Source organism: Poecilia formosa, unplaced genomic scaffold (assembly GCF_000485575.1).
Source record: "Poecilia formosa unplaced genomic scaffold, Poecilia_formosa-5.1.2 Scaffold342, whole genome shotgun sequence".
Taxonomy (NCBI): domain Eukaryota; kingdom Metazoa; phylum Chordata; class Actinopteri; order Cyprinodontiformes; family Poeciliidae; genus Poecilia; species Poecilia formosa.
Genome location: NW_006800281.1, coordinates 447,218 through 475,093, shown reverse-complemented (window position 1 = coordinate 475,093; position 27,876 = coordinate 447,218). Strand labels below are relative to the sequence as shown.

Below are 27,876 nucleotides of genomic sequence, written 5' to 3'. Positions count from 1 at the left end.
GCGCTTGCGCAGTGTGAAGGGCAGATGAGACGGCTGCAGGCTGTGAATGAGATACAGGTGATCGGCAACAAGAGACCGTGATCGGCGATCACCGATCATACACTTTTTCACGGAAATCGGCCGATAATGATCGGTGGCAGACTTCATCAATCAAATCAAAGTTGTTTTTATCTGTATATTATCAAATTGCATGCATGTGAAAAGACTTTAACTCTAATGAAGTACTAATTGAATACAGAGACATATTTTTATTAATATTTTAAGTTTGTTGGGTTGTTTTATCAATGCATTCTGACACTACTGACACTTTGATCTTTATATGGTTTAGAAATAAAATGAGTTTCAAAAAGAAATGCAGAAATCCTCCCAAAAAAGTGAACTAGCCCTTTACCCCTGGACGCCATCGCAGCATTCTCCATTCTGCGTTCAAATAATGGGCAAAAATAAATCTTTAATTTTTTTTTTTACTTTATAAGAGGAAAAGCAGAACCACTGACTGCTTCTGTAGTGTTGGAACCTGATGAATTTAATATTCCTCTAAGCAGACTTAAAAGGGATGGCACCTACAGACTGGAGTCGCTCCCATCTTCTCTGTTGGCTCAAACCTCCATCAAACTGTATTTTCTTGATTCTGATGAGTTATTTGCTTGTGAACAAATGAAAAACCCAGATGGGATCATGTCAAACCTGCCTGAGGGCTGGAGTGAGTTCGAAGAGAGTCATCAGATTGGCAAGAGGGGAAGCTTCCAGTTTTCAGATAAAAACTCTTTGATTGTCAAAAAACAAAAACAAAACAGAAGACCTGGAAGCAAACTACCTCAAAGCAGAGAGAAGACCTGAAGATTAGTGCTCCACGTCGTTGATATTGTGGTCTATGTCATACTTTTCACAAAACTTGCTTGTGAAGGGGAGGCAGGTGAGATGCTCCAGCCAGTGGAGGTTGATGGGGTAAACGTAAAACCAAACCACGAGGGAGGAGAAGAGCCCGACGTAGAAAACCAGCGACACAACGATCAGGATCCGCTTGCGGTATTTATCGAAGGTGCCGAAGGTGACGTAGGGTAGGATGGCGAAGGAGAGCAGCAGCCCGCCTATGAAGCCGAAGATGTGGGCGATGTTGTCGATCCACGGCAGGAGGCCACACAGGAAGAGGAAGAGCACAACGCCCAGGAGCTTGAGGAAGGCCTTCCACGGCTTTTCCAGCATCTGCCAGCCTTGGAAAAGCTCGACGAAGAGGCAGGCAAGGAGTCCAAACTGGGAGCCTGCTGGACCCACCTGGAGGGAGAGAGAAATAACGAAAGTTCAGTCCAGTTTTAGCTCAACATGCTTTAATTGGTGACTGACTTGGTGGAAAATCTTTTTTTTTCTGGGTAAAAACACACAGTATCAGTAGCACCTGCAGTTGTACGGCTGTGAGACCCGAGTTGAAGAAATAATCCACAAGTTAAGCGAAATCAGAGCTTCTTACTTTTTTAATTTAACTTCTTAAGACAGCATTTAAGTAAATTAGGCAAACTGAACTTGGAGAAAAGTTGCTAGTATCAGGCATTATCTGTAATAAAAAAAAACACATCATTCTTTTTTTTCCCCTGAAAATTAGTTGCAGCAGTCAAACAGGAACCGTTTCCAAAGACTCTTTTCTTTTCTGACCAAGAAAAGCGACATACTTATAAAATAAATGCATCTTAAAATGACACTGATTGTAGTTCGCTTTGCAACATTGCAGTGTGTGCCTCAGTTATAGATACAGTTCTGGGATAGAGCTGCAGAATGGGTCAGGCAGGAAAGGTGAGCAGATTAACGCGACGTCAGCGCTGAGTTTGGCCTGGTCAGCTGGCTAATCAGACGGGTGATCTGTGAACACATTAAACACCAGCAGCCTAAAAAAGGACGCGGCACTCCACCCACACGTCGCAGACACACAGAAAGACATGATCCACTCACAGAGGGCAAAGGTCATTCACAGTCAGTGGCTGGAATGGAGTCACTGTTGATAAAATGCTAGCTAAGTTACTGCTTCAGAGTTAAGTTTTGGCTGAAACTTAATTTTCCTTAAACTAACAATTATTTCACAAGATGTTTTTATTCTTGGGAGGAGATTATATCTTTCTTGCTTTAATGTCAATGTGAGATTTCTGCACGTCTTGGATAAAAACTTTTTAAACCAATCTGAATAATAAACTGAGATTAATGACCTGTTTAATAACTAGAATTAATTGGAATATGTGTGTGCTTGAATTAAAATTATTATTTTTTTAGATGCTTCAAGACGACATTACTTGTGAATTGATGCTCTGCAAATAAACTGAGTTGAACTGAGTCACCTTTAATTGTTATTCCACAAAGACGGCCAAAAAGCTGAGTTGGTGTGAAGTGTATCTTCACACAGGTTACATGATTAAAGGTGACTTAACAGGTTAGGATAGACTGATGGGCTTTACAAAACATCTTTGTCATATTTTCTGCACAAAATTATTCTTAAATAATGAGATTTTAGTCTGGTCAGTTCTGACTATTAGCTGTTTTAGGGCGTCCTGTCACTTTAAATCCAAATAAGCTGCTGCTGGCCACGCCCCCAAACTCTGCATTTACACTAGTAGATAAAAATGGCTGCAAAAAGATGCGCAATTATGCAATTGTACATCTTTGAAAAGCATTACTAGAGCCTCCTGCACAACCAACGAGTATGCAGCAAGTGGTTTCTGGGTGGGAAGCCAACAACAAAACAGTTGTCCTTTTCCAGCAGCCATTGTACAGCGCATACAGCAGTAAAAACCAGCTGACCAAATGTGCTGGATCTCAGCCTGGGTTGCTTGGTAACTGGCAGAGTTCCGCTGGGGTTGCTAGGTAACAGTGCACTGCCTGTTGAATGTGACTAAACAATCAGGAGGTTTTTGAAGCGGCACATTTACCAAACACCAAAAAACAGGTTTCGGAGTGAAAATTTCAACCTGAGTAAAAGATGCAGCTCTACCCAACAGAACAAAAGTCAAAATTTGCTCAGATTGTTGACCAGACTTTCACTTGTTGCCACATTGAGGATGAATCCTGTATCTGGAGCTGAGTCGAGGCGCTGCAGAGAATAACTAACCAACCAGGTGAACAGAACATCCTCCTCTTTCTAATTCCTCCTGGCCAGAGACAACAACTATAATCTCCACTTCCGGGCGTCTGTTTCCACACAGCATTGCTCAACGCGTTTTCACTACACATCAAACTGGAACACTGACTGAATAAGAACTCACTTTGGTAAACAGAAGCAGGATTAGGCACAAAATGGGCCATTTTCCAAATGCATGCTTCAATGTTTTAAATGTTATTAATAAAGTCTGGGAATTAAAAGAGCTTAAGCATCAGTTATTTACACAAAAATGAAACTACTTTTATGACTTTCTGCAGTTGGAGTCAAGGAATTATGCAGCAATAAAGAGTTGTGCACCTAAAATACCTCAATTATTGTATTATATATATAAAAAAAATCCTAAATCCTTATTTCTTTAACATCGTTTTTTATTGTAGTTTAATGTTAAAAAATTTCACATTAACAAAAAAATTAAGGAATTAGGCACCGGAATCACAGGGACCCTCATGATTAAACTATGAAAGTACTGCAAAAACTAATAAAGCTACTGCTAATACTTGTATTTTGCCGGTCAAAAATGCTCAAGAATCAAGAATAAAGTTCAACCTTTGAACTTAAAGCTTGTCAGGAAAATCTTCTCTTGCGTCTCTGCATGTATCCAACCTGCAGGCAACTTTCTCTCCTTTGACCCTGCAGTCAAAGACGTTCAGCCATCTGTTGCTGTTTCCAACTGAGGTTACGTTCTAATTTATTTGCTGAAATCTGATATTTTTGTGTGTTGTTCATGTTACTAATTCAATGCAACTGCAATCAGACGTTTGTGTCAACGATTTATAACCCTAAAGTGATGAGTATGCAGGAGAAGGACGTTGACGTTTAAAGAAGTTGGTTTATGTTATAGCTATACAGTGATGAGAGTCAACTAACCGCAACAGTGTTTTGTGGAGCATCAGCTGTAATTTATATAGATATACATTTTTGAACACAACTTACTGGTGTAAGTTTATCTTTCACAAACTCACATTTAGGTTCAAAATCTAAAACTTTAAATTTATTTGACTTAAAGAGTAGAAGACAGAAAACAACAAAATACAACTCAAATGTTTTACAGTGTGATGTTCTATACGTTCAGATTTTTCAATATTCTAATTTTCCGCCATTATTTACATTCTGATTTAGCGCATTTGGTTTCTGCTGATGCAGAATTGTGACGCTTTTCTCACATCGATGATGTAAAAGTTGGATAAAATGCGTCACTACCGTTCAGACTGCTGACACCGAAAACGATCGGATACGTGTCTGAATTAGTTCCACATATATGAGTGGTCAAAGTTTGATTGTTTTGGGGTGAAAAGGTCAGAATTGGGCCGTTTGGACTTCAGTGTGAATGTAGCCACAAAGTAGCAGTGGAGGGCATTCAGTTTAGCATTACTTACTGTAATAATTAAAACACAGATAACTGGCATAGATGCTTCTCTATCTCTAGTTTAAAACAAGAATGGAGCAATGTTACAATCCATTTCAGGTTCCCATCCTTGACAAATCTAAACTCTCTCTCCTTCCATCCTAAGTGTTGTTTGCGTTATTTTTCCATAAGGCTCCATGACTTAACGCTGACAGTATAATCCACTTAAAGCGCCTCTTTAAGTGGATTGACCGGCATGTGTCGTGTGTTGCATGTGCTTCCTCGGGTCGCTGCTGGTATTTAAAGACCTGCTGGGGGACGGTCAGGGATGAGGAGAGTTGGGTGCCAAGGTTTCCGGCTCTCATGTCACTGAAAATCACACGCCACCATCTTACAGAATCAATGGATAAAATAACATGTTTTTGTTTTTAATTTAAGCCATGTTCAAGTTGAACAGCATCAGAGAGAGAACAAGTCTCAGGATTAGCTTCTTTTTCATCAACACGTGTGGATGGAGCCCAGACGTTGCTACAGTTGTTTTTATTTAAACTGAAGAAGTAATCCCATTCACCAAGCACTGAGGCAGGGGCCTTTGTTAGCCCACACAAAGGCATTAGGCTAATCTCCTAATAAGAAAAGTGGACTTTCCAGCCTCACATGTGGGTAAAAACCCCGTAATCAAGACTGCTATTTCTCTACATGCCAATTTTATTAATATTTTATGTTTTTCCCCTTTTATGGGGCAATAACTGGTGTTACTAATGAGAAAATCTACTTATCCAGAGACGTAGCCGTGGCTGACTCTGTGACACTTTCTCTCCCGTTTTAATCTTGTGAACTAACAGAACGGCTTCTCCTCTCCTTCAGCTCACCTGACCAGGCACTCTGAAAGAGGAAATCTCATGTAGTTTCATCATGAACGTCGTAATGAGTTAATCCAAGTTATTACAGGACGTAACTAACAAACCTTTTGACAACAAGCAGCATAAGCAAATCTCACAGAATATCTCAAAGTGATTTTGCAAAAAGCATAAGAAAAGGAGTAAATGTGACTGTTTAACGTCACATTTCTTCATTTTGCATTCTTCAAGAGACGTCGTGAAACAGGAAGTTAAATTACCATTGATTGGATTTTTTTTTGTACATTTTGTCACTAGGATGAGATGGTTTTGTTGGCTGCCACAAAACTGGTTTATTTTGCAAAGCTGCAAAGGAAACACTTTTTATGCATCACACAAGTCACATGACCAGCAGCCGGATGTTGCCACTGCGGCAAACCACAAAGAAGAAGCTGACAGGAAGTAGTGGGAGACTGACGGCGCTGCATGTTTTTTAACTAATTATCACATTGAACAAACTTATTCATACTAGATTTTAATTGCGTTTCTTATTCATTGAAAATGTCACAATTGCATAATTGTGTTTATGCAACATTAGTGGAACCATCAACAAAGTTTTGCACACGTTTGTAATGGAAACGCAGCTGCTGGCGCGTTTTCCCCGCCAGGTTTGTGCGAGCACCTGAATTCACACGGAGGGCTCACCTCGGCTCTGTAGGGGAGGAACAAGGCAGAGGCCAGGTTTCCGGTGAGGCCACTGAAGATGTAGATGATGGAGATGCGGGCCCAACCTGCCAGCTTCTCCAGGTCTCTGAGTACGGTCATCTGGAACACCACGGACACGACACAGTGAAAGAGCCTGAACACACACACAGAGGAATCTGTTAGAAAGAAAGTGTGCTATGCTCGCTTAAATCACTAAGCTCTTTTGCTCTGCTTGTTCAAATTAAAAGGAGTGAACGTGAGGGATTTCCCTTGTGCTCTGAGCATTATGGAGCTCATGTGAGTGAACTGCTCACCTCTTTAATTAGGCCAGAATCCAGAAATATCCTCAAGATTTAAGTAGAAGGTTTATCTGTAGGAAATGACTCAAAAGTCTCTTCTTGTTTGTAAAACAACCATGATAAGGTGAGACGATTTATTCTAAATTCAAAAGGATCTTTAAAAGTTGACATATGCTTCCTTTAACAGATTAGGATCGCTCCGTGGGCTTTACAAAACATGTTCAGCGAATGAGATTTTAGTCTGATCAGTTCTGCCTATTTTGAGCCTCTTGTCACTTTAAATTCAATTAGCTGATGCTGACCACGCCTCCAACTCAACGTTTACACTCGCATGTGAAAATGGCTGCAAATAAATACGCACATATGCAACTGTACATCTTTGAAAGGCACAAGTTGAGCCTCCTGCACAACCAACAAGAATGCAGCAAGTAGTTTCTGGATGGAAAGTGAACAACAAAACACTCGTTGTTTTCCAGCAGCCATTGTACAGCGCATACAGTGGTAAAACCAGCTGAAGAAACATGGTGGAGCCCCACTTTGGTTGCTAAGTAACGGGCTGGAATTTGTTGTGGTTGCCAGGTAACAGTGCACTGATGATTTGTGACTTTACATTCTTGAGGTTTTGTTCTGGAGCTCATTTTCCAGTCACCAAAAATCGTTAACTTATTGCCAAAAACCAGATGGGTGGTGGTGTTTTTTTTTTCTTCTTTTGGCTGTTTTTAGAAGCAATAGATTCACAAAAGGAAGTAAAACAGACATTCAAAATGTGAATTTTGCATAGTAGGTCCCGGTTTAGCTTCCAGAAATCAAACAAGTCGTTTTATTTTGCGAGAGGTCGTTGGTGGTCTGCTTGATTCGCACCCTGCATGGAGGAAGAGGGAAAGCCACAGCCGGTAGAACTGATCGGGAACGTCTGGATTCAGGAAGGGCAGCAAACCGCAGACATCAGCCAGACAGTGGACCTGCAACAGAGCACAGCGATCAGAAACAAAACTATCACACAGAGACACAGGCCACGCACGCACGCACGCACGCACGCACACTACCTGTGAGCATAGCGTGGCCTCCTCATGGAAGTAACCATGCATGAAAGTGCAGTACTCTCTGGTTGTGATCTCACATCTGCAGCAGGGATGGACAAAACGGAGAGGTGCACAAAAATCACAGTTTGGTATATTTTCACCAATTAAAAATGGTTACCATAGACTGGAGATCTGTTTTGGTTTTATTTAATTAAACGATAAGCAAGGAAATAAATGGATGTATGGATGAAACCACTTGTAAAGAGTCAATGCTGTTAATTATTTTTATAAGATTGTGTAGATATTTGAGAATAAACAAGGTTTAAATCACTTTGGAGCTGTTTTGAATGATTAATCGATTATTCAAATAATCGTCAACTAACTTAGTAATCGATTAGTCATTAACTGGAGCACACAGACCTAAAAAAAGGTCATTTGCTGAAAGAACAACACAGTCGGAGCAGAAATCAAGCCAAAATTCCCACCTGCCCTTAGTGCTTATGCAGCAGGGTCGACCTTTAATGGTGCAGTCCATGTGTTTGAGGCCTGTGTTGTTGAACTTTCTGGGATGGGTGCAGATCTGCCAAAGGAAATGATCAGACGTTTAATATTTCCTCTGAAACCCTTAAAGAACTTTACTTTAAATTAAACAGGGTGAGTCCATTTCATAACCATCGGTGCGTTTGCTCACCGGCCACCTGGTGATGTCCTCTGGCCATACGTGAGGAAAAGACGAGGCCGGCTCCTCGCACAATCTTATCAACCCAACAGATGAGATTTTCAGTCAACCAGGATTTCATGTTTTTATACGTCAGTCGCAGCGGAAACATTTTCTGCCCTCACCTGGGATCCTGATGGCAGACGGCCCCAGAAGACCGGTCCGTAGTGTCGTTATTCCGCTTCGTGAAGGTGGCCAGCGTCTCCTGCATGAAATGATTCAAACGCTTAACTGCTACAGAGTTTTCAACTCTTCACAGGATAAAACTCTACAAAAAATGTGCACACTGTGGAAAGTGACAAACACCAACTTTGATGCAATTTGTTGGCTTTATCTTGCATGACAGAGCAACGTAACGTGGTGCTCTTATTGCTTTTGAGATTTTGTACAAGAAAATCTAAAAATATTGCATTAGGATTTAGAATCTTCAACTTTGACACCCCAAAATAAAATCTAGAGCAATTAATTTACTTCAAATATATTTGGCTGCAACTTGTGAATATTATTGGAGTAAAAAAAAATTTTACAAATATAAAATTTTCTGTGCCCCATTTTGAACCTCTTGTTTTTTTTCCTCTATATTGTTTTTTGTGCTTTTTTTTTGTTTTAACATCTGTGTTTTTTTTTTTCAATGTGTATGTACTTTTTTTTTTTTTGTTTTTTTTGATCTGTGAGCGTTTTGTCTTTTTTTTTTTTTTTTGCCTTTTTCTTTTTTTGTGCATATATATACTATTTTTTTTTTTGGTTTTTGAGGCATGTTGTCAGTAGTTCATAGAATAAAAACAACAAAGTTCATGTTACTCAAACATAAACCTATAAAAAGTAAAATCAGAGAAACTGATCATATTAAGTTCTCTTAATTTTTTTCCAGATCTGTATGTGTAACACAGAACGCCTTAAAACTAATTAACTTAAAACTAAAATACTTTCTGTTAGTTGCACCACCTGATCTACCACAGGTGGTAATCTGATGATTCAGGACAGCATCACAGCAGAGAAACTGTGTGGAAAAGGTTGAATAAAATACCGAGCAGTCGGCCCTGAGCGTCTGCACACATCCAGAGTTATCATTCTGAATGCAACATCCAGATTCCCTTTCCAGATCTTTGTCTTTCTGGATCATCCGGACTATCTGCTTGTCCTGCCGCATGCAGGGCGAGAACTTTGCCCCCAGGTGGATTAGATCGTCCTGGAAGATAAAACGAAACATCGTAAAGTTCAGCAAATGAAGAAACTCAGAGAGATCTACTGAGTCTACATAGAAAATGTTTTGTTGAAATCTAATTTTTTGTTTATTTTTTTTTGCATGGCTGTTCATAACTTTAAATTAAATGTGATCACACTCAGATTTCTGTGTGAGCGGCTTACATCCCCAAAGCTGTCAGGAGAAAAACTTCACACAGAACCAAACTGTTTACTAAAATAATAATGGATGACGCCGATTATGGATCAACATCAACATTTATTCAGCTGAGGGGGCCGATAGTGTCGTCACAAGATCATAACAAGAAGAAAGCTAATAAAAAGAAAGCACAACTACTACAGCAATGATCTTTCTTGGAGAATGGATAGTAAGTATTGATTAATTATAATTTACGTCTGCAGTTAGAACAAATTACGACGCATGGGTCACCCCAATGACAAAAGTTCAGACTGCACATGCTTTGAAAAAAGTCAGGTGTGTATCCAATTTAATCCAAATTACAAGCAACACAAACAGATATTATTTTGGGGGGAAAAACATGGAAGTTGTGCCTTTCAGACCGTCGTGAAAAGTAGGATTTGGGTCGCATTTGCCAGTTGTGTGAACATAAAAAAACCTCCCCAGCTGCGGTAACAATAAACAAATATTCTTAGCAACATCACTAGTTTTTAGCAGAACTCAGGAGACAAACCTAAACCACTGTTTTTAATAAACATTTTTTTCTCAGCTTTGAGAGAAAACATGGTGAGAAATGATCATGTGGAAACCTGCACTAGAACAAAAATACCTCGCGTAACAGCGACTACATCACACTGAGTTTCTCTGGACAGGGAGTTTATCTCAGGCAGCGGATGCTCGTATTTTAATAACTGTAAATATCAAATGCATCCTGGGTGTGGAGTGAAAGCCATGCACAGTAAAGCAGCAGACTCACGGAGCTCGGTCCGATCCAGAAGTTCTCCTGTTGGATAAACTTCACACTTTCATAAATGCCTTTGTTCTTCAGCACCTGTAGAGGGCGACAGAGTGCCACAATTAGCCAGAATAAGCACTTTTATTGCACTGAATAATGTTTTAAAGCACAGCTTACTCCCAGTGGTTTGGAGAAAAAGAAAATTCACTCACTAGTTCAGTTTTGGAGCGTTGTGAAAACCCCACAGGGGCAAAACCATAGGTGCAGCAGGCCAGCAGAGTGATAATAACGTGGACAAATGTTATCCAGTAGGTAAAGTAGGGCCTGGAAATACATGACAGAAAGTCTCAAATCACTTAAAGGCAACAGAAAGAGATTAAAACGGTGAAAAATGTAGTTTCAGTCATTTTAAATGTCACATTACAGAAGGAAATTACAACAAACCGGCAAAGAACTAATGTTATTTAATAATCTCTGCAAAATTCAGATTTAATCAAGTTAAGTTTATCTCTCTAAGCTTTAAAAATGTTGATTAATTAGCTGGAAGATATGCAAAATAAATAAATAAATAAAAATATATGATTATAGTGCCATAATTTCACACTGAAAAACCAAACATTTAGTTTGAGGAGACAATAAATCCTGATTTAGAAAACCGTTTTAAAATAAACACAAGTTGCACAATTACTGCAACTAAAATAAAACACATTTTATTTATTGTAAGTACATTATAACTTCTAGCAACTTATAATTGTTGACTATTTGTTTCTTTGGGGTATAATTATGATGTGACACAAGAATTTGTTATTTTCTAACCATTTCCAGTGAATCAGACGTTGAGGAAGATGAAATAGACGATGCACCAAATAGAAAAACCCATCTTTTCCCAAGGCCTTAACTTTGTGTTGTTTTGTTTAAACACAAATAGTTTAAAATGTTAGTTTTTCAGTATCAGACTCTGCTGCTGCTGCTGTAAAATGAAATTTATTTTACTAGCATTGCTAACAAAACAGTCTAAGTTTGTGCCAGTGAACTGACTCTCGTGTGCAGATAACCATCTGGTTTGCAGTAACTCTGCGTGGTTTCTGACCTGTGGCTGTGGAAGTCCTCCAGCTGCTTCTGGACGTTGCTGCTAAGGCTGCGTCGGTAGTTTCGGTTCAACCATTTGCCCACCACGCCCATGCCGTAGTCACGCTTCTGTTTGTCAAACGCAAAATGCTTCACCTGGGAAGCGATGCGGCGACCGCGAGGAGGAAGACCCTTTTCAGGCACTGCGATGGGGGTCTTCACAGAGACGTCCTTACTGCAGACAGACAAAGAAAATACTCAGATTAAAACACTGAAGGTCTTGGTTTTTATTTGTGTAGAAGCTCTAAAAGGAACTGCATGTTTTTTGCACGTTAAACTGCAACCACCTTTAAAAATTACCAGTATTTGTATCCATCTCTGAGTTGCTCTCTAACCTTTAGCTCAAGGAAGTGACTGAGTTGTCGCCTCTCTGATCTCTTTTCAATCAGGTTACGTCAACATTTAGACGCAGGAACTCGTTTTCAGTGAAAGCTTCTCACAACTGGAATAAAAATACCAGCCAGTGTAAAAACGTACAAGTATTTAAAAATAATTTTCTACAACGCTACAAATACCCAAGTACCACACTGGACTCTTTTCCTATTTCTCCTTTTTCTCTCTGTTATTGTTTTTCCTTTACACCCATTTCTGACGCCTGTATTTGTTATATATCACAATAATAAAAAATAATATTAATAATGTCTACTACCTTAAAAGCATGGCTCCTAGAAGATCAAATGTGCAGGAACTGGTTGTATGATTCCTAATTTTATTTAGTTTTTTTATGTATTGTGGTGAACATTTGTGACTTTTGAAACTTGATACGTTCCTTTTAGATAAAAAAAAAGCTTTTTATTTATCATTATTATTATTCCTCCTTTCTTTAAGCAGCTTGTCAAGTTGTCTGTGTTGCACTGCAATATATTGTAAGCTTAGAATCTAAACTTTCAGAGTCTGCAAATGCCTCCAAACAAATTGTTCATGGTTTTATCGAGGCCAGTCACATTTACAAAACAGCCCCATCCTTCTCCTTAGGAGGAACAAAGACAGTGAGACTCAGATTTTAATTTCAGCTTGTGTCTATTAAGATGCTGTGTTTTTACTGGGGTCATTTCAGGTAAGTCGTCCTCGGCCTGAAAAGGTTCGGTTTAGATTTTGTCGAATTTGGCTGCCAACTCACAGGCTCGGGAACTTCTTTGTGGATGCGGGAGAGGCCGACATGGGAGGTGATTCAAACACGTCATCCGCCATGGAGTACATCTCAGCATCAACCTGCACGTCCAGGACCGCAGGGCGGGAAAAGATCAGATAAGAAGCTACGAAGCCGACTCCAGAAACTGATGGCAAACGGAGTGTTTGGGACGGTCGCTGCTGACCTTGCTGAAGAAAAGCGAAGCAGAGGTGGTGTCTCCTGAATCCACAGTGTCCTCGTCTATCCAGTTGTTCTGGATGAAGCTCCTCCTGGTGAAGCCGCGCGTGCTGTGCGAATCCGCCAAGCCGCTGCGACCCTGAAGAGGAAAAACGCCACGAAACAAGTCGGATGATGCACAACAGGCTGGTGCAAACTTTTCTAGATGATGAACTGACCCAGAAATTAATGCGATAAATAATAATATTGTCATTTTGAGACCATTTTCAAGTAAAATAATGTTAAAGGCAAAACAACACACAAAAAATCTACTATTTGTACTAATAACTAGTGTTTCTCCTGGAAAGTTAAGGAAAACAAACAATTGTGCACTGAAAAAAAGAAAATGGAAATCCAACTTTTAAAAATTTTTTTATTTTCTACATGTAATCAAATTATTATCTAATCGTATATTTACTTGGATAAACTAAATTTGATTACTTGCAATAAATGTACTTTTTTATATATAAGTTGGATCACCTGTTTTCTTTTTTAGTGTGCAAATTAAAATGATCAAGCTCCTTTAAATTTATTAGCTCAATGGAATATGATTAATAGATTTTTTCCAGCTGTTTAATTATACCATTTTAAAAGTCAAGTCATGTGTGAAATTAGTTTAGAAGTCAAGCAAGAACAAAGAAAACAAAGACAAATGATGAATGACTGTCCACGGTTTTATTTTGTTGTTGTTTTGAGTTTTTTCTGGTGCACACCCTGCGAGTATTTTTGTTCCACTTTCTAGTGCAAATGTCTTAGCAAACTTGAAATAAGACAAAACTGGGATACAAGTAACATTTCAGCAAAACATAGAGGCTTGTTTTAAGTCAATAATTCATTAATATTGATTTTAAATAGTTCTAGTTTCATTATTTAACTTGTAACAAGACATTTTTTCCATGTAATAAGTAAATTTAAATGCCAACAGAACCAGAACTTTTTCATCAATACTAAGGAATTATTTACTTAAAACAAGCCTCTATATCTTGTGAAATGTTACACTTAAGTAACTGTGTCTTATTCCAAGTGTAATAAAATATTTGCACTAGAAATTAGACCAGAATCAGGTGGTAGGATGTTATGTTGTTGCAGTGCGGCTCACCCTCAGCAGGTTGGATGCGGCTCGGATGCTCATGCGGGCGACGGACTCCCTCTTCCGCCTGGGCAGGCGGCTGCACCCGGAGCGCTGGCTGGTGAAGGAGCTCAGAGAGGTGATCCCCGGCGTGAAGGGGCCCCCGTGGACCGTGTGGGGCGTTTTGGGTAAACTGTCCATCTCATCTGGGTACCGGAAAGCTCTGCCTCGGGCCAAGGGGTCCACAATCTGATTTAAACACAGATGAAGTAGTAAGGCTGCAGCTAATGATTATTCTATTAATAAATTATTCTGATAATTAGTCAAATTTAAAAAATGGCACATTCTGCAGATTTTTCATTTAATCACTTAAGCTACTTTTATACAATATTAAAAATGCAGTTAAAAAATATAAATAAATTATTAATTTCCTCTTTTAAATAAGAAAATAAGCATTTTATTGGCTTATTCCTCAAGTGAATATTTGATCATTTATAGCAAAAGTAATAAAAATACTTCTAAAATCAATTACTTCTGTTTAAAATCAAAACATTGTTGGGCTAATCTGATGATTATTGTTTTGAATTATTAAATTATTATTGGAAAGCAAAAGGTGCTCAATAAGAGATTTCTTTTATGAAATTTGACTTTTTAGTTTGAGGAGTTTTGGGTAGAACATATGCAGAATAAGAAGGTTTGTTCCTTTATTTTAAATGCAAAATGTGATTTTTCACAAAATTACTGCTTAAATATGATTTTTTGCAATTAATTGGTTAATTATTTCAATAATAGATTCACTATTATTAATCAGATTAAATGTTTCATCCCTATAGAGAAGGGAGTCTTTGGTGTAAACTCTAATTTGAGTTTTTGTGAATGCTGGCACTCCGCTTCAGAACGTGTTGAATCGAGGTTACGCCGAGTCACACAGCGACGACAGTAGCCTACCTTCCGCAGCTTGCTGGTGGCTGGTGAGTCTGGGTTCTGGTCCAAGGTGGACGCCGTCTCTGGTTCTCGATATTGGGCCTTTAGCTTGCCGTAGCGCTGGCTGCAGTGGCGCAGGCTCTTCCTGTGCCACAGCTGCTGCTTCGTCTCACAGTCTTCACCAACGCCGAACCACTCGGCCGCATTTCTGAAGGTCACAGGAGAGGTCACAGGTGCAATAAATACAGGCACTCAGTGAACACTCAATAATGCCACATGCCTGCTTGACATTTTAAAACCTTACAATATTCCAAGACGTTACAGTGGATTAAGCAATGTTTAAAATATTGACCCTTTGCTCACGCTCTCCAGACTCCGCCCACTCCGTCATGACGGACTTCAAAACAACCTATGCGCTCCTTTAATAAAGCTAGTCTAAAAACAGACATCTGTAACCTAATGTCGCTTCCATTTAGTTGATTTCACCTTTAAAATGGTCACAGGGTGCTGTGTGGTCAGCTGGACAAACAGAGAAGGATAGAAACCAAACATGTTATTTTATTTTATAACGTCTAATGAGGAAAGATACAGCGGCGATGATAGCAGCCGCTAATCATAATGACTGGCAGTGAAAGCTTTTTACACGGTAAGAAAATTAACTTTCATATACTTTATAAGTAAACATGATTAGAAAGTTATCAAATATTGCAATATGGAGAAGGTACACATCTAATGTCTGGTGCGGGATTGTAACCATGGAGACAGTGCAGCACCTAGCCTAGCATGTATGGAAAAAAACTGGTTAGCATCTCGGTCTTTTGTTCGTTTTTAATGCTGCTCCGGTGTAAGGGAAAACGCTGTTTATGACATAGTGATATAAATCATGTGGTGTGAATTCAGATAAAGTCGGTAATTTGATCAACACGTCAGGAGGAAGGAGGTACGGGTCGGTTTCTAAGCTAGCTGTTTCGAAATACCGCCGTCTATGAGCCCCAACCAGGTGTTACATTCACAGACAAATTAGCTCGACTGAAAGTAGAAGAAGCCATGAATAAACTGGCAAAAACAACTTGGGAAAACATTTTCAGTTGTTCTGTTCAACACCCCCAACGTCCGTCATGGCACCTCAAATTATTTAGTGACGTCAATAACGGCTGCGTTTTGTTTCTGCAATATTTTGTAAAAACATTAAGCGTCACATAACACCCAGCTTTTTAAGCATTTAAAACCACCAGCAGCAGCAGCAGCAGCTTACTTTCGGATGCTTTGTGAAAGGGACGTTTGTCTTCCAAACTTCGACCTTCTGTCTCTGGCTGAGAAGTCGCCATCGTCGCCTCCAGCGAAGCTGTCTGACGTCGAACCAGGACCCCGGTTGCTCACGCTCTTTTTCAGCGACGGTCTGAGAGGCTGAGCAAAACAAAGCAGAAATGAGGCAATGAAAGGCCATCACAGGTTGAATGTTTCCTTCCTAAAAATTCACATGAAGCTGAGTTGAGTCAAGGGAAATTAACAAAAGTTTAACGCATCAGACCGTAAAACAAATTGAAAATTGTAATTTTTGCAAAAGCAGATGATATATTTCACCATGTCATTATTAAATAAAATTAAGCTAAAATATAAAAGTAAAAAGATTAAACGTTGGGCATCATTCCTTTCTATGATATTGAAACACAAAGAAGAATGAACACATGAATCGACCGAACATACAATAACAGGGTGAAGTTAAATCTTCTAAAAATTCAAAAGTACTTTATTAATCCCAAGGAGAAATTAAATGTTGTAATTCTTCAGAGTTACTGCAGATCCTGATAGCAGGAAAGATCTCCTGTAGCAGTCTGCAGTACAGTGACTCTGAAGACGCCTCTGACTGAAGATACTCCGTTTCCCAAGACAGTGTCAAGAAGAGGGTGTTCAGAGTTGTAAATAATTTTCCTGTGTCCTGTCCACACAGAGGCTTATATAATCCAATCAGCTTCTTGAAAACGAACCACAATAGATGCTACGCAGTGAATCGTTTGCAATCGACAAGCTGGTGGGAGTTGAGGGTGGAGTGGGTGGATGTGTAACAGTTTGAGGCTCATGCATGAGTTCACACTACATTTACATCTTAATTGCTCTACTTTAGGAAGTAGTTAAACTGCAGCTTCCTCGACTGAACCCTGATCCACTGCCTGCTCGGTGTGTGTGTGTGGAGCCCAGGGGGGAAAACGAACCGTTTTGGGCTCATTAACTGCCAGACGGCTTTAAAATATGTCACTCTGGCCGAGCACAACACACATGAGGGTTGAAGAAGCATAAAATGTGACTGGATTAAGTTTTAAACCTTCTTTCTGGTCTGCTGAACCAGCAGGCTCCCAAGCTGGCATCCAATGAGACTTTTGCACAGGTAAAAATAGCGACATCGTTTTGTTTCTTTCGTCCGGAGCCACTGGACATTTGGTACCGACCGTGCTTCAGTTCATGTTTGATAAATGATTGATTGGATGATTACCTGACTGGGGAACATTTCGTACTTGTAAAGTTTTTTTTTTTTTATTTTGGACCAAAATAAAAAGGTTAAGGTTTTTGCTGCAGAGTGTAGGAAGAGCTTTATTTCCCAAAATCAGATTTGTACCTCTGGTTTGCTCAGAATTAATATTTACCTAATTCATTGATAATTAAACTAATTATTTAGCTTCAGAAAGCTCATTTTGTTCCTTTTTTTAAATTGTAAAAACCCAAGTCTTTGGTTCTGCTGTACAGGCCTTTCTGTGTTGATCCAGCAGATCCGAGCCACAAATGGCTCTTTGGATTTTTGACTAAAAATTTAAAACAACCAACTAATGCTTTAAAAAAATAGCAATAACAACAAATGCAGCTTGGCAGTTTTTCCAGCTTTATCCTTGAATAATCTTATTAAAATTTCACAACAGAATGACAATAAAAGTGCCAATATTTATTTATTTTTTCTCATTTTGAAAATAATGTGGATTTTTCCTCACAAATATCAACATCCCTTGGAAGAAAATTTATCGATCCTCTTTTTGAGAGTTTTATGTTTTTCTTTATTTTATGGCTAAAGAACAAATCAATAACAATATCTACCGTGATGGATGTGATCAATATCGATAGAAAATATGTTTGATAGAATATTCAATATTGAATATATACTCAGATCCAGAACCACAAAGCATTCTGGGGGATGTAGGCAGAGGAAAGACTTTAGCCGCTCAACCTCTCAAGGCTAGCTAAATAAAGTTGGTGGAATCAACTAACTCACTCACTCTTCGGTTACCTAGCAACTCACTCACTCTTTGGTTACCTAGCAACTTAGTCATTCTTTGGTTGCCTAGCAACAAGGTGCCTCATGACTGCTTGGGAAAAAAAAGAACAGTATGGAGTGAAAATTGTGGAATAAAGAGGAAATATCACACCACCAGTTTTACAGCATTTCAGATATTTAAAACAAATAACAAAATAAATCTATAATTATCAATATTGACTGATATGAAACATTTATGTAGCAATTTTTTTTTTCAGCCATATTGTCCAGCCTTACTTAAAACGGAAATAAAATTGTTCTTTAAAAACAGACTTCCTATAGTAGATATCATTTTTTAAAAGGTTATGAACCACTTGTGGCTCTAAACGAGTTTTATTTAGCTGAGCAGGAAAAGGTTGCAGAAGCTTGAGCCAGCATGTATTGGTTTCTCTTGATATTCTCAGCTTCTCCCATAATTTAAACACATGGTGCAGGTTGAGTTTGTGGTCCTGTATAAACTGGTGGGATTTCTGGAACCACTGGATTAACCCAACTAAGCAACAGAATTTCCTCTGCCTTCAATATGGTGAGTCTCAAACATTAAACATTAGAGACTGGAGAGAGCGTTTAATGATGGATTAATGCTTCTGCCTACCTGTCTGGCAGAATCAGCGGACATGGTGTAGCTCGGCGGAGGAATGGCTATCGTAAGGCTGGGAGGCTTCTTGCTCTTCAGACGACTGTCTCCTTGTCCTCCGTATGGAGGCGGCTCGCCCCCTACCTGAGGATCCATGCTGTCAAACTGCTGAAAATAGAGAAATGGTAAAGAAAGTTAACTTTTATTTACTGCAAGACAATATAGGAAATATTGCTAAAAGGAATCAAGATTATGAAAGAAGCACCATGTGAATGTGTGTTACAAAACAAGAGTAAATATCTCAGATTGCTCAGATTTGACACAACCTATTTGCATATATTTTATTGTGTGTTTGATAACAAGAGACAAAGATGAAACGGTAAAAACAATAAAATGAGGAAAAGAAGATTTAAAACTACTGAATCAAAACAAATACAATATTTAAAAATTGGTACAATTCTGGTTCATCTTCTTAAGCCTTGAAACAAATATTTTAATTCCAGTTATGGTCTTAAAAAAAAATAAAAAATCAAGACCATTCTACAAAATCAAGACAGAAAAACAGAAATTAGCCAAACTGTGTTCACACAGGAGTCAGAATGGAAAAATGTTAAAAATAAATAAAAACAGCAATATTGTGGAGAATAAACCATGTAATAGTAAGGGGGAAAAAGTGACTTAAAAAGAATGCAGACTTTATTTGGTCTTAGAAGTACAACTCAAAATTAAACTGAATTATGAACAGATGTTAAACTGTGTGGAAGTCAAATGGCAGAAATTAATATTAAATGTTTTTATACTGCAAGCAGTTGTTTTATTTACTGCCTGTAATAATTATTCATTAGTGAAAGTTTATTTTTCCAGATCCATAACGCAGCAGAGACCCTCAGGATCAACAACCGCTCAGGCTTTTCCTGGATGATACCATCCACCAGTTTTCTTTGGAGTCTGAATTCAAGTCTTAATCTTAAATTATAAATTTTTTTCTTCTAAGGACAACAACATAAAAGTGAAGAAAGTGGTGCAGTTTGCGTGAAAGCAAGTTCAGAATCCGACAGAAAATGAAGAATATTAAGATTCTTCAAGATTAGCTGAACTTACGCATCACAGCATTTGTCTTAAATATTTATCAGACATTTTATTGAACCAAAAACATACACATAAGAGTCTATTCTGTGGATTGAGTTTTTAGTTTTTATACATTTAATAAACTTTAAAAGTCAAAGTATCATAAATCATAAATTGATCGGCCTTTATTGCTGATTTTGGTTGATCGATGATCAGCTGACATGTGAAACCGACGTTCTCTACGTCTGCAAACGTCTGAAAATCAGCTGCTGTCCCCTTTTGCTTTGCTGTGAGAGACGAATACCGAGTCAGCAGGTCGGGCTTTTTAAAGATCGGCGATCGGCCTGAAAACAGCAATCGGTGAACTGTAGATTAAATGAATATAACTAGTTTCCTGCTGGATATTTCCTGATTATTTAAATTGATTTAAATAACAAGTTTCCTGCTGGATATTTCCTGTTGAAGCCACTGTTGATGATTAATCAGTAGTGGTTTTGACAGGAAATATCCAAATGTACCGAATTGAGTAATAAAATCCTACTGAAGGAAGTACCACACCAAAAAAAAAATAAAAAAAAAATCCCTTACTCAGCTTCAGCTGCTTAAGCAATTTAAGACGAATTACTTCGACGGCTCAAGAGCAGAATCAAAGCAAACTTAGATATTTCAGCACACCCAGCACGTGAACCACCAGCTAGTCTATTCCTGCAGCTCAGATTGCATCGTCATGGTAACAAATAAAATATTTTAAGTGAAAGCAAAGCCGATGTGAACCCACCAAATCACAAGCCTTGCTAAGAAGCCCATTATGGTCCCGAGCCGACGGCCTTCAGAGCTGCGGTTTCAGAAATCAATGCGCCGGCCTGCAGGCCTGAATGCGACAGGAACAACAGCAGCGCAGAAATCTGAGCCTGGCTGCCATTACAGAGCGCAAGAATGGCTACACGCCCTGACATTTACTATGACCCATGACTCAAAAACTACGGTTCACACAGGGGCAGTCGGGCACATTTCTATTCTTGCAACCATTTTTTATTTTATTTTTTCCGGTATTAAATAATTTAAAGTTTAGGCAGAGCTGATTGAGTCCTCTTCAGGCAGACAGGAGGATACGGGAAATCCAGCCTGCGGTTTGGGGGGAGGCAGCAACCCGCCCACTTAGATAATGAAATAGAAGGAATTTGGCTAATGGACAGAGCGCTCAAGTGGCAGAGAGAGACTGCTGCTGCTGCTGCTGAGCGCAATTTATCAATGCAGACACTAGACAGGCTGCTGGTAGCATCCATGGAGGAAAGTTTATGCTTCTGTAATACAGACGGTGTTCTCCCAGGGCAATACGGCAAAAAATAAAGAACCAAAGATCTGAAGCTGAACATTATTTCTCCATATTTAAGAGTGTAAAAAGGATCATTACGCATAGGTCTAAGAAATCAATACAATAAAATTGATTGACTGAAAATGTTGGGTTTTAAAATAGAAGTAAAATTGATCTTTGAACATTTTTTACAGAAATTGCTTTTTTACAACTGTGCATTTGTACAGTTTAACCAGCGAAACCAATCCAGATACTTTTATTAACCAGAGCCACATGTGGCCCAATTAAATGTAAAAATATTTAATTGATCCCCTCCATTGGCTCTTCTCTTCTGATTTTACATGCAAGAAAAAAAACATGTAATTTTAGGAGTTTTTCCCATATTTTTCTTTTTACAAAGTCTGCATCTAATATCTACACTGGCTTATAAAAGTTATAAAAGCATCAAACTCGGCTTCCTCTCTTCATTTCACCTGATTCTACAAAACTTTTTTTTCTTCGTTTTTAAAAGAGCATTCATTTTGTTCTAAAAACAGAAATTGATTTGAGTTTTTTTTTAGCTTTCATGAAAAAACACAAAGTATTTTTTGTGGCTGTAGGTAAGTTTCATTTTGCAGCAGAAGGGGTCAAAGGTGGCTCATTGAATGGAAAAGGTTGGTGACCTCTAGTTAAGATAAACTCGTAACTTTAAGCCATTCAAATAGATACAGTAAGCATTTTGTCTGAGACCAAAACACTCTGTAATCCATCTTGCCCTTAAGAAACAATATAATTATAGGAAAAAAACTATAAATAAGGTCATATTTGATAACCATTTAGTGAAGTCTCAAATGTTTATTCGTTTTCTACATCTATATTTTCCAGTTCTGTCATTGCAGTTTCAGGAACTGTGACTTTGTTTCTCTTCCAGGAAGAGTTTTGCAACTGGCAGACTAAAGAGGCTATAAGGGCAGCGTCAGACGGGAACTCAGTCTCAGTTTCTGTGGAGAAACCATTGAAATTATGAATTCATGCATGAACAAACCTAAAATTATCACATCCCTCTTTTCTGATATTTGTATGAAAGTAATGAGATATTAATCTTTTAGCTGTGAACATTCAAATGGTGCAGAGTGACATGAAAACCTGCTAACATTTAGCTTAAACTGGCTTACTATGAAATAAAAACTACAAACATGACCTAAATAATGCAAAATTTAACTATAGTCTACCAATCCAACATCTACTGACCAAAATTATGACTTAGTTGAACAAAAACACACAAAACAACCTCATAGTAGAGTGATTAAAGAGTAGCGACTCGTTCTGAACTTGGAGACAGTATAACATTAGGCCTGAAGGTACGTAGACGTTCTCCTAGAAGAATGTCGTCAAGGTGGTTAGTAATTTCTCTTTGCATTTCCGGGAACCTGTTCAGATTTAAAATTAGGTCACAAGCCTTTTCTGTAAAGTCCAGAGGCCAGAAGTCTTCAATCGTCTTAAATCCTGAATATTTCTCATGGCTTTCAAGTGTTATCTTGATGTTGTGATTTTTTCAGTCATTAGCGATTGGACTGATTATAGAGTGAATTATTGATTCAATTAGAAATGAAAACAAACTGTTTATTTGAACTGTTAATGTTATTCACTGCTAAATATTGTTTGACGAAATAGGTCTAGACACATGATCAAAAGTTGGTGGAATCAACTGACTCACTCACTCTTGGTTACCTAGCAACCCACTCATTCTTTGGTTGCCTAGCAACAAACTGTTGAGTAACTACCACAGCAGCAGTTTCAGGTTTCACCACTGTTCCTCAAAACTGCTTAAAGTTAAACGACGGCGTAATGAAAACTGTGGATGAGAGAAGAAAGGTCACGCAACCAGTTTGGCAGAACTTCAGATATTTAAAAACAAAAAACAAATCAATTATCGGTAATGACTCACATGAACGGCTTATATCGTTCAGCCCTAAAATGAAACAACAATCTCCAAAATGAAGAATTCATCCTCAAGGATTGATTTTTTTTTTTTTTGGCATTCGTGAGGCAGATTTGATTACACCAAACTATCGCCGCGAAAACAAAAACACCCATTTGAACAATTCAAACTTTTAGCATTTTTTTATTCGATAAATTAAACCAAAATATGTCCTCTGACCACATCCGTTTTTCATTTTTAAAGGGTGGATGCTGACTCACCCTTCTCTAGCGGTGACGTCACACAGACCCATGACTGCGTGAAACCAGGTTTCAGTCTCTCCCCGCTGGGACGGGAAGGCCTGACCATGGAAATGTGTCACTGTGTTTCTGTTTATTCCCATCCACAAGCCAGTATAATCCCCTATAAAACCTAAAGGAGGACTGGTGATGATTCAGTCAGAGGTAAGCAACATCTAAATTACCACTATAAAACCTAGAACCACAACCATGCTCCAGTTTTTTTCTACATTACTAAAGACACCAAAACTAATCAAAAATGGAGATATTGACGAGGGCTTTTTGTTCAGACAACAACTCTCTTCCACTCACTGTGTATTTTTAGGATCCTTCACACCTCTGAACCAAGGGAATAGATGGGAATGAACACTATCCGCCTTCAAAGCGGTAAGGAGCACACTGTTGCTGCTTTCTACAAGGAGGAAAATCAGCAATCCTTTCTGAAGCGCAGAGCTGCGACTGCCAAGTTCAGGCTTTTGTAAAGGCCTTTCCACTTCAGGCCTTTACTTGGCAGAGAATCGAGAAGTGGTCGATCTGAGCTCACAAATTACATAGGTGAAAACAAGCAGTACTGACATTTGTACGCTTACTACAGTGGCTATAGCTGTTCCTGTGAACAAAAGCCGAGGACAAAAGATGATGCATTAAACAATCAGCAGGCAGACTGTTATGAATATTCATCATCAACAGTCAGACTCATTTGTTCACCATTTACCTTGATTCCTCAAGCCTGAGCTTTGTGGTCAGTTTATCACCAAATCTTTAAATCCATTCCAAAGCATATTGTCCTTCCAACAAAGAGGAGTAAAGAGGGAAAGAATAGGAGGAGTAAACTTTGTTCGTTGATAACGTCTGCATGATAAAACGCTCTTTACAGCCAACTCCTATTTCACCAGGTTCCTATATAGAGATTCAATCTGAAAGCATAAATCTGTGCTTACTGCGAAATCCGTGCTTTGATGATAAATCTTGCTACGCACACATTAGGACTGGAAGATTTGGCTGAAAAACATATCATAAAATAAGCGCTTAATATCAGTCGATGCTGATACCTATTGATTAGTTTTATTTATTTATATTTTTTGCTTTAAATATCTGAAATACTTCCAAACTGGTGATGTGACCTTTCCAGTTTTATTCACAATTTTCACACCACACCGCTTTTTAAAATAATTTTTAAGCATTTACCAGGCATGGTGGCAAAACCTTAAACTACTGCTGCGAAGGTTGCTAGGTAACCACAAGTTACTTAACAGGTTGTTGCTAGGTAACCAAAGAATGAGTTAGTGAGTTGATCCCACCAACCCTGCTTAGCTCGCCGTGAGAAGTTGAGCAGCTGCTGTCCGTCCTCCGCCTACATCTCCCAGAACTCTGTGCAGTTCTGGGTCATGGTTCAAGGAATACTGTGTACATCACGTGGTCCCTTCAATGATCGAAAAAAAGGCTTTGAGTTTCCACCAGGCCAGACCTCAGTCAGGGTCAATCAAGCTGAAAAAAGTCAGTTCATGTCAACAGTCGACCTCATGGGCATGTCTTCTTTGCTGCTGATTATTCAGAATTTCATGATTAACCTGAATGTGTCATTAAAAATACTGCTCTGGTTTACATTATAAGCCTCAGCAGACTGACTCTGTCCTAATATATAGGTTAATATAATATATAGGTTAATACATAGGTTTAAAACAATGCTGCTTACAAGCACCTGCCCAAAGATTTGAATTAACAGAAATAGCTGACATGATAGATTTCTTATTTTTGAGCAATGTAGTCAGATGCTGATTTGGTTTGTGACTCTTTCTAAATGAGGAAGCGACCATGAGATTAACTGCTCCATCAGTTTCTCAAAAAAGTCCAGAATGCAAACTCCTCTGGTTTGAACTTTTCATGTGAACTAATGAATAGCTTGTACTCAATGTACAGGCTATAATCCACTATAAGAGTGAGTTAGCTAACTAGCTATCCAGCTATTTGTCCATTTGTCTTGATAGACAGATGGATAGCTAGTTATCTGTCTAGATATCTAGTAGCTGTCTGTCTGTCTAAGTAACTAGACAGACAAGTTCACATATCCAGTGGCACTAACCTCAAATGATTCCACAAACATGCAATAAATAACAAAAACAGCATTAACAAAACTAATGAGACTAAAAAACACAAAATACCACGCTACAATACTAAAAAGCCTAATTGCCCTGGGAACAAAACATGTTCTGAACTCTACCAATACTTTGCTTTGGCAGTGTTGAGATGAAGACATTTCCTGTTATGCTAATGTAAAATAGGATTGGCTGCTATAATACACCATCATCATACTAATGTCAGCACAGAAAAAATGTTCCCATTATGACATGAGACGTGTCCAGCAGTCCTTGCACCTTTAGCAAGGACTGCTAAAGGTTGACTTCCTGACTTCACAACAGACGGAGACAGAAGAAACCAGCTGCAGATTTCAGTCTGACATTATTTTGTTAAACAAATATATCAGATGAATGCATCAATGCTTTCCACGCTGCTCTAATCATTAAATAATCGAAACTGAGGATGCTATACAGTTTGATGTGCTGCAACCCTCAGACGTGTCAAGTGTTTTTCACACCTTGCAGCAGCGGTCATCATCATATAGGAGCCAAGCATAAGCGTTCAAACGTCTAAAAAACCCAAAACAAAACGTACCACATTTACCAGAAGCTGATTGATGCATTCACAATCTGTCATATTGATTTTCTGATGCACTATATCTATATAACCAATGCATCTTGACTTATTTAGCCACTCCTGTGCATTCTTCCCAGTCCTCTTCTGTTTGCGTTCATATACCGACTGCTGTCACATTTTTGTTTAGTTACTCATCACCTTCCACAAACATACAGCTCTGTGTAATACTGTGCAAGTTTTAGCAATAATATTTAGCTAAAAAGCTCGCACTGGAATGTGTGAGGCAACCCACAAGTTTGGAAAGATTTGCTTCCGACATTATCAAGAATATCAAAGCCATATGAATAACTTTTAAATCCAATTTTGCTATGAACTGTCCTGACACACATGCATACATGCAGCAACACCGCTTGCTCTCATAATATGAATAATTAATGACAATTCACCACAGAAAGGCTTTTTAAAGGCTTAGATCAGATTTTCACGGGGCAGAATAGTGGGAAGAAGAGACAGATGACAGGTCCAATGGTACCAGGAGAAAGTTTTACAATTGCTTTTGTATTTTACTGTTAAAAAAAGAAAAAGAAAATGGATGTGGATAAATTACAAGCCAACAAAGTGATTTGCTTCAGCCAAGCAAATCACTTTCAATATTTGGTAATGGTGAGTGTTATAATTATGTGGCTCAAAATACGACTAAAAATTATGTTTTAACCTACTTGCCTTCATAGAATAAAATCCAAAGTTTGAGTCATTTTATTTCTGTTAATTTATAAATCTGTCACTTTCTTCAGCCAAAAAGACTTGGCTGGAAATTTGGTTGTTGCTGTGGGAAAACACACATCATTACTGAGACTTTTATGGATTTGGAGAAATAACAGCCTGCCACACAACCTAAGAGTTTAATCAGGAAAGAGCAGCTCTTCAGTTCAGAAAACAGCAATCAACTGAAAACTGGTGACAGAGAAAATGATTAGTGAATGAAGCATGGTGCAGATGTAACCTTTGCAGTTTGATAAAACGGGATCGATCTAAAAATGACATCTGTCTGCTACAGGTAAGTGAAATATTTAAAATAACTTCACAGAACGTTCGTTTGAAAAACCCAATGTATCCTTTTAACTTCTTACAATAAATAAACGATTTATCAATCATGAAATGCATACATGTGCCTGTCAAAATAAATCAATTAATTGCATTAAGCGCAATAATTTTCATTTGCATGGTTTATTAATTTTCTTTTTTTGCTATCTTTCTACCAAAGACTGTGACAAAAGTTCTCCTTTTGGTGCTTTGGTCTCAATTAGACATTTTATTTGTCGTTTCTGTTTTGTTTATTTATTTTGGATATTTAAAATGTCTTCCAGTTCCAGTGTTAAATGTTCATAGGCCTAGAAACATAATTGTAAATTAGAACTTGTTCCACACAAATATTAAGCTGGACACAATGGATTTATGTTAGATAAATATAGCAGAATATATATTTAATTTAATTTAATGCAAAACAGAAAGTTTTAGATTTTGAAAAAAAATTGTTTTTTTTTATTTTTTGTTAGTGGTGCTTCATCTGTTCAAGTATGTCTGTCTAATAAGCTGAAAGGTTTCACTGCATCCATGAGTAAAAACAGTAAATGTGACTGAAAATAGTCAAAGTTTCAAGTCACTTTTCCTGTCTCTACTTTCCACCACAGCAGCAGACACTGACACAAAATGACTCTCTGACGGAATACAAGTATTTGTTTGTCTATTTGTTCATCGTTTTTTTTCTTCAAAAATTCAAATAATCTCAATAAAAACCCCTCTTGTCTAACAATCGGAGCTTTCAGCGGGATCCCAAGCTGTTAACGGACGGCCAGCAGGGACAGAGTGAGAGAGACGGTCTGCAGGCCGGCAGCCAGAGAAGAAAAACGACCGTTTGACTCCAACGGCCAACCTTTCTGGGACAACCACATCAACACGCGAGCAACTTCCTGTGATTAAGTTTTACATGACGGTTTGAACAGCAAGCTGGATGTAGAAAGTGAAAACAGATCTGTAAAAATGATGAGCAGCAGCTGAGAGAAAGTGAACAGAGAGCAGAAGGCGCAGTGAGGAAGAGCAGCAGA

At 38.4% G+C, this 27,876-nt stretch overlaps 1 protein-coding gene across 3 annotated transcripts in view; it reads right to left on the bottom strand.

Annotated features, from left to right (window-relative positions):
• Positions 1-233: 233 nt before the first annotated feature.
• The window catches only part of LOC103153198 (inactive rhomboid protein 2), a 40,541-nt gene continuing 12,898 nt past the window's right edge, over positions 234-27,876 (bottom strand). Inside the window, exons 1-18 of one of the 3 annotated variants that reach the window (XM_016661758.1) lie at positions 20,381-20,469; positions 18,553-18,702; positions 15,912-16,063; positions 14,681-14,864; positions 13,763-13,981; positions 12,632-12,763; positions 12,436-12,527; positions 11,278-11,490; positions 10,400-10,511; positions 10,209-10,283; positions 9,098-9,259; positions 8,196-8,275; positions 8,044-8,107; positions 7,838-7,932; positions 7,377-7,452; positions 7,192-7,292; positions 6,032-6,185; positions 844-1,275 (exon numbers count right to left, since the gene is read on the bottom strand). In XM_016661758.1, coding sequence (XP_016517244.1) covers positions 844-1,275; positions 6,032-6,185; positions 7,192-7,292; positions 7,377-7,452; positions 7,838-7,932; positions 8,044-8,107; positions 8,196-8,275; positions 9,098-9,259; positions 10,209-10,283; positions 10,400-10,511; positions 11,278-11,490; positions 12,436-12,527; positions 12,632-12,763; positions 13,763-13,981; positions 14,681-14,864; positions 15,912-16,063; positions 18,553-18,690 — 2,481 coding nt within the window. In that variant the 5' untranslated portion in view covers positions 18,691-18,702; positions 20,381-20,469. Of the gene's footprint in view, positions 1,276-6,031; positions 6,186-7,191; positions 7,293-7,376; positions 7,453-7,837; positions 7,933-8,043; positions 8,108-8,195; positions 8,276-9,097; positions 9,260-10,208; positions 10,284-10,399; positions 10,512-11,277; positions 11,491-12,435; positions 12,528-12,631; positions 12,764-13,762; positions 13,982-14,680; positions 14,865-15,911; positions 16,064-18,552; positions 18,703-20,380; positions 20,470-27,876 lie in introns of those variants that run through there. The other 2 variants (XM_016661759.1, XM_007574017.2) reach the window with 2 other exon arrangements.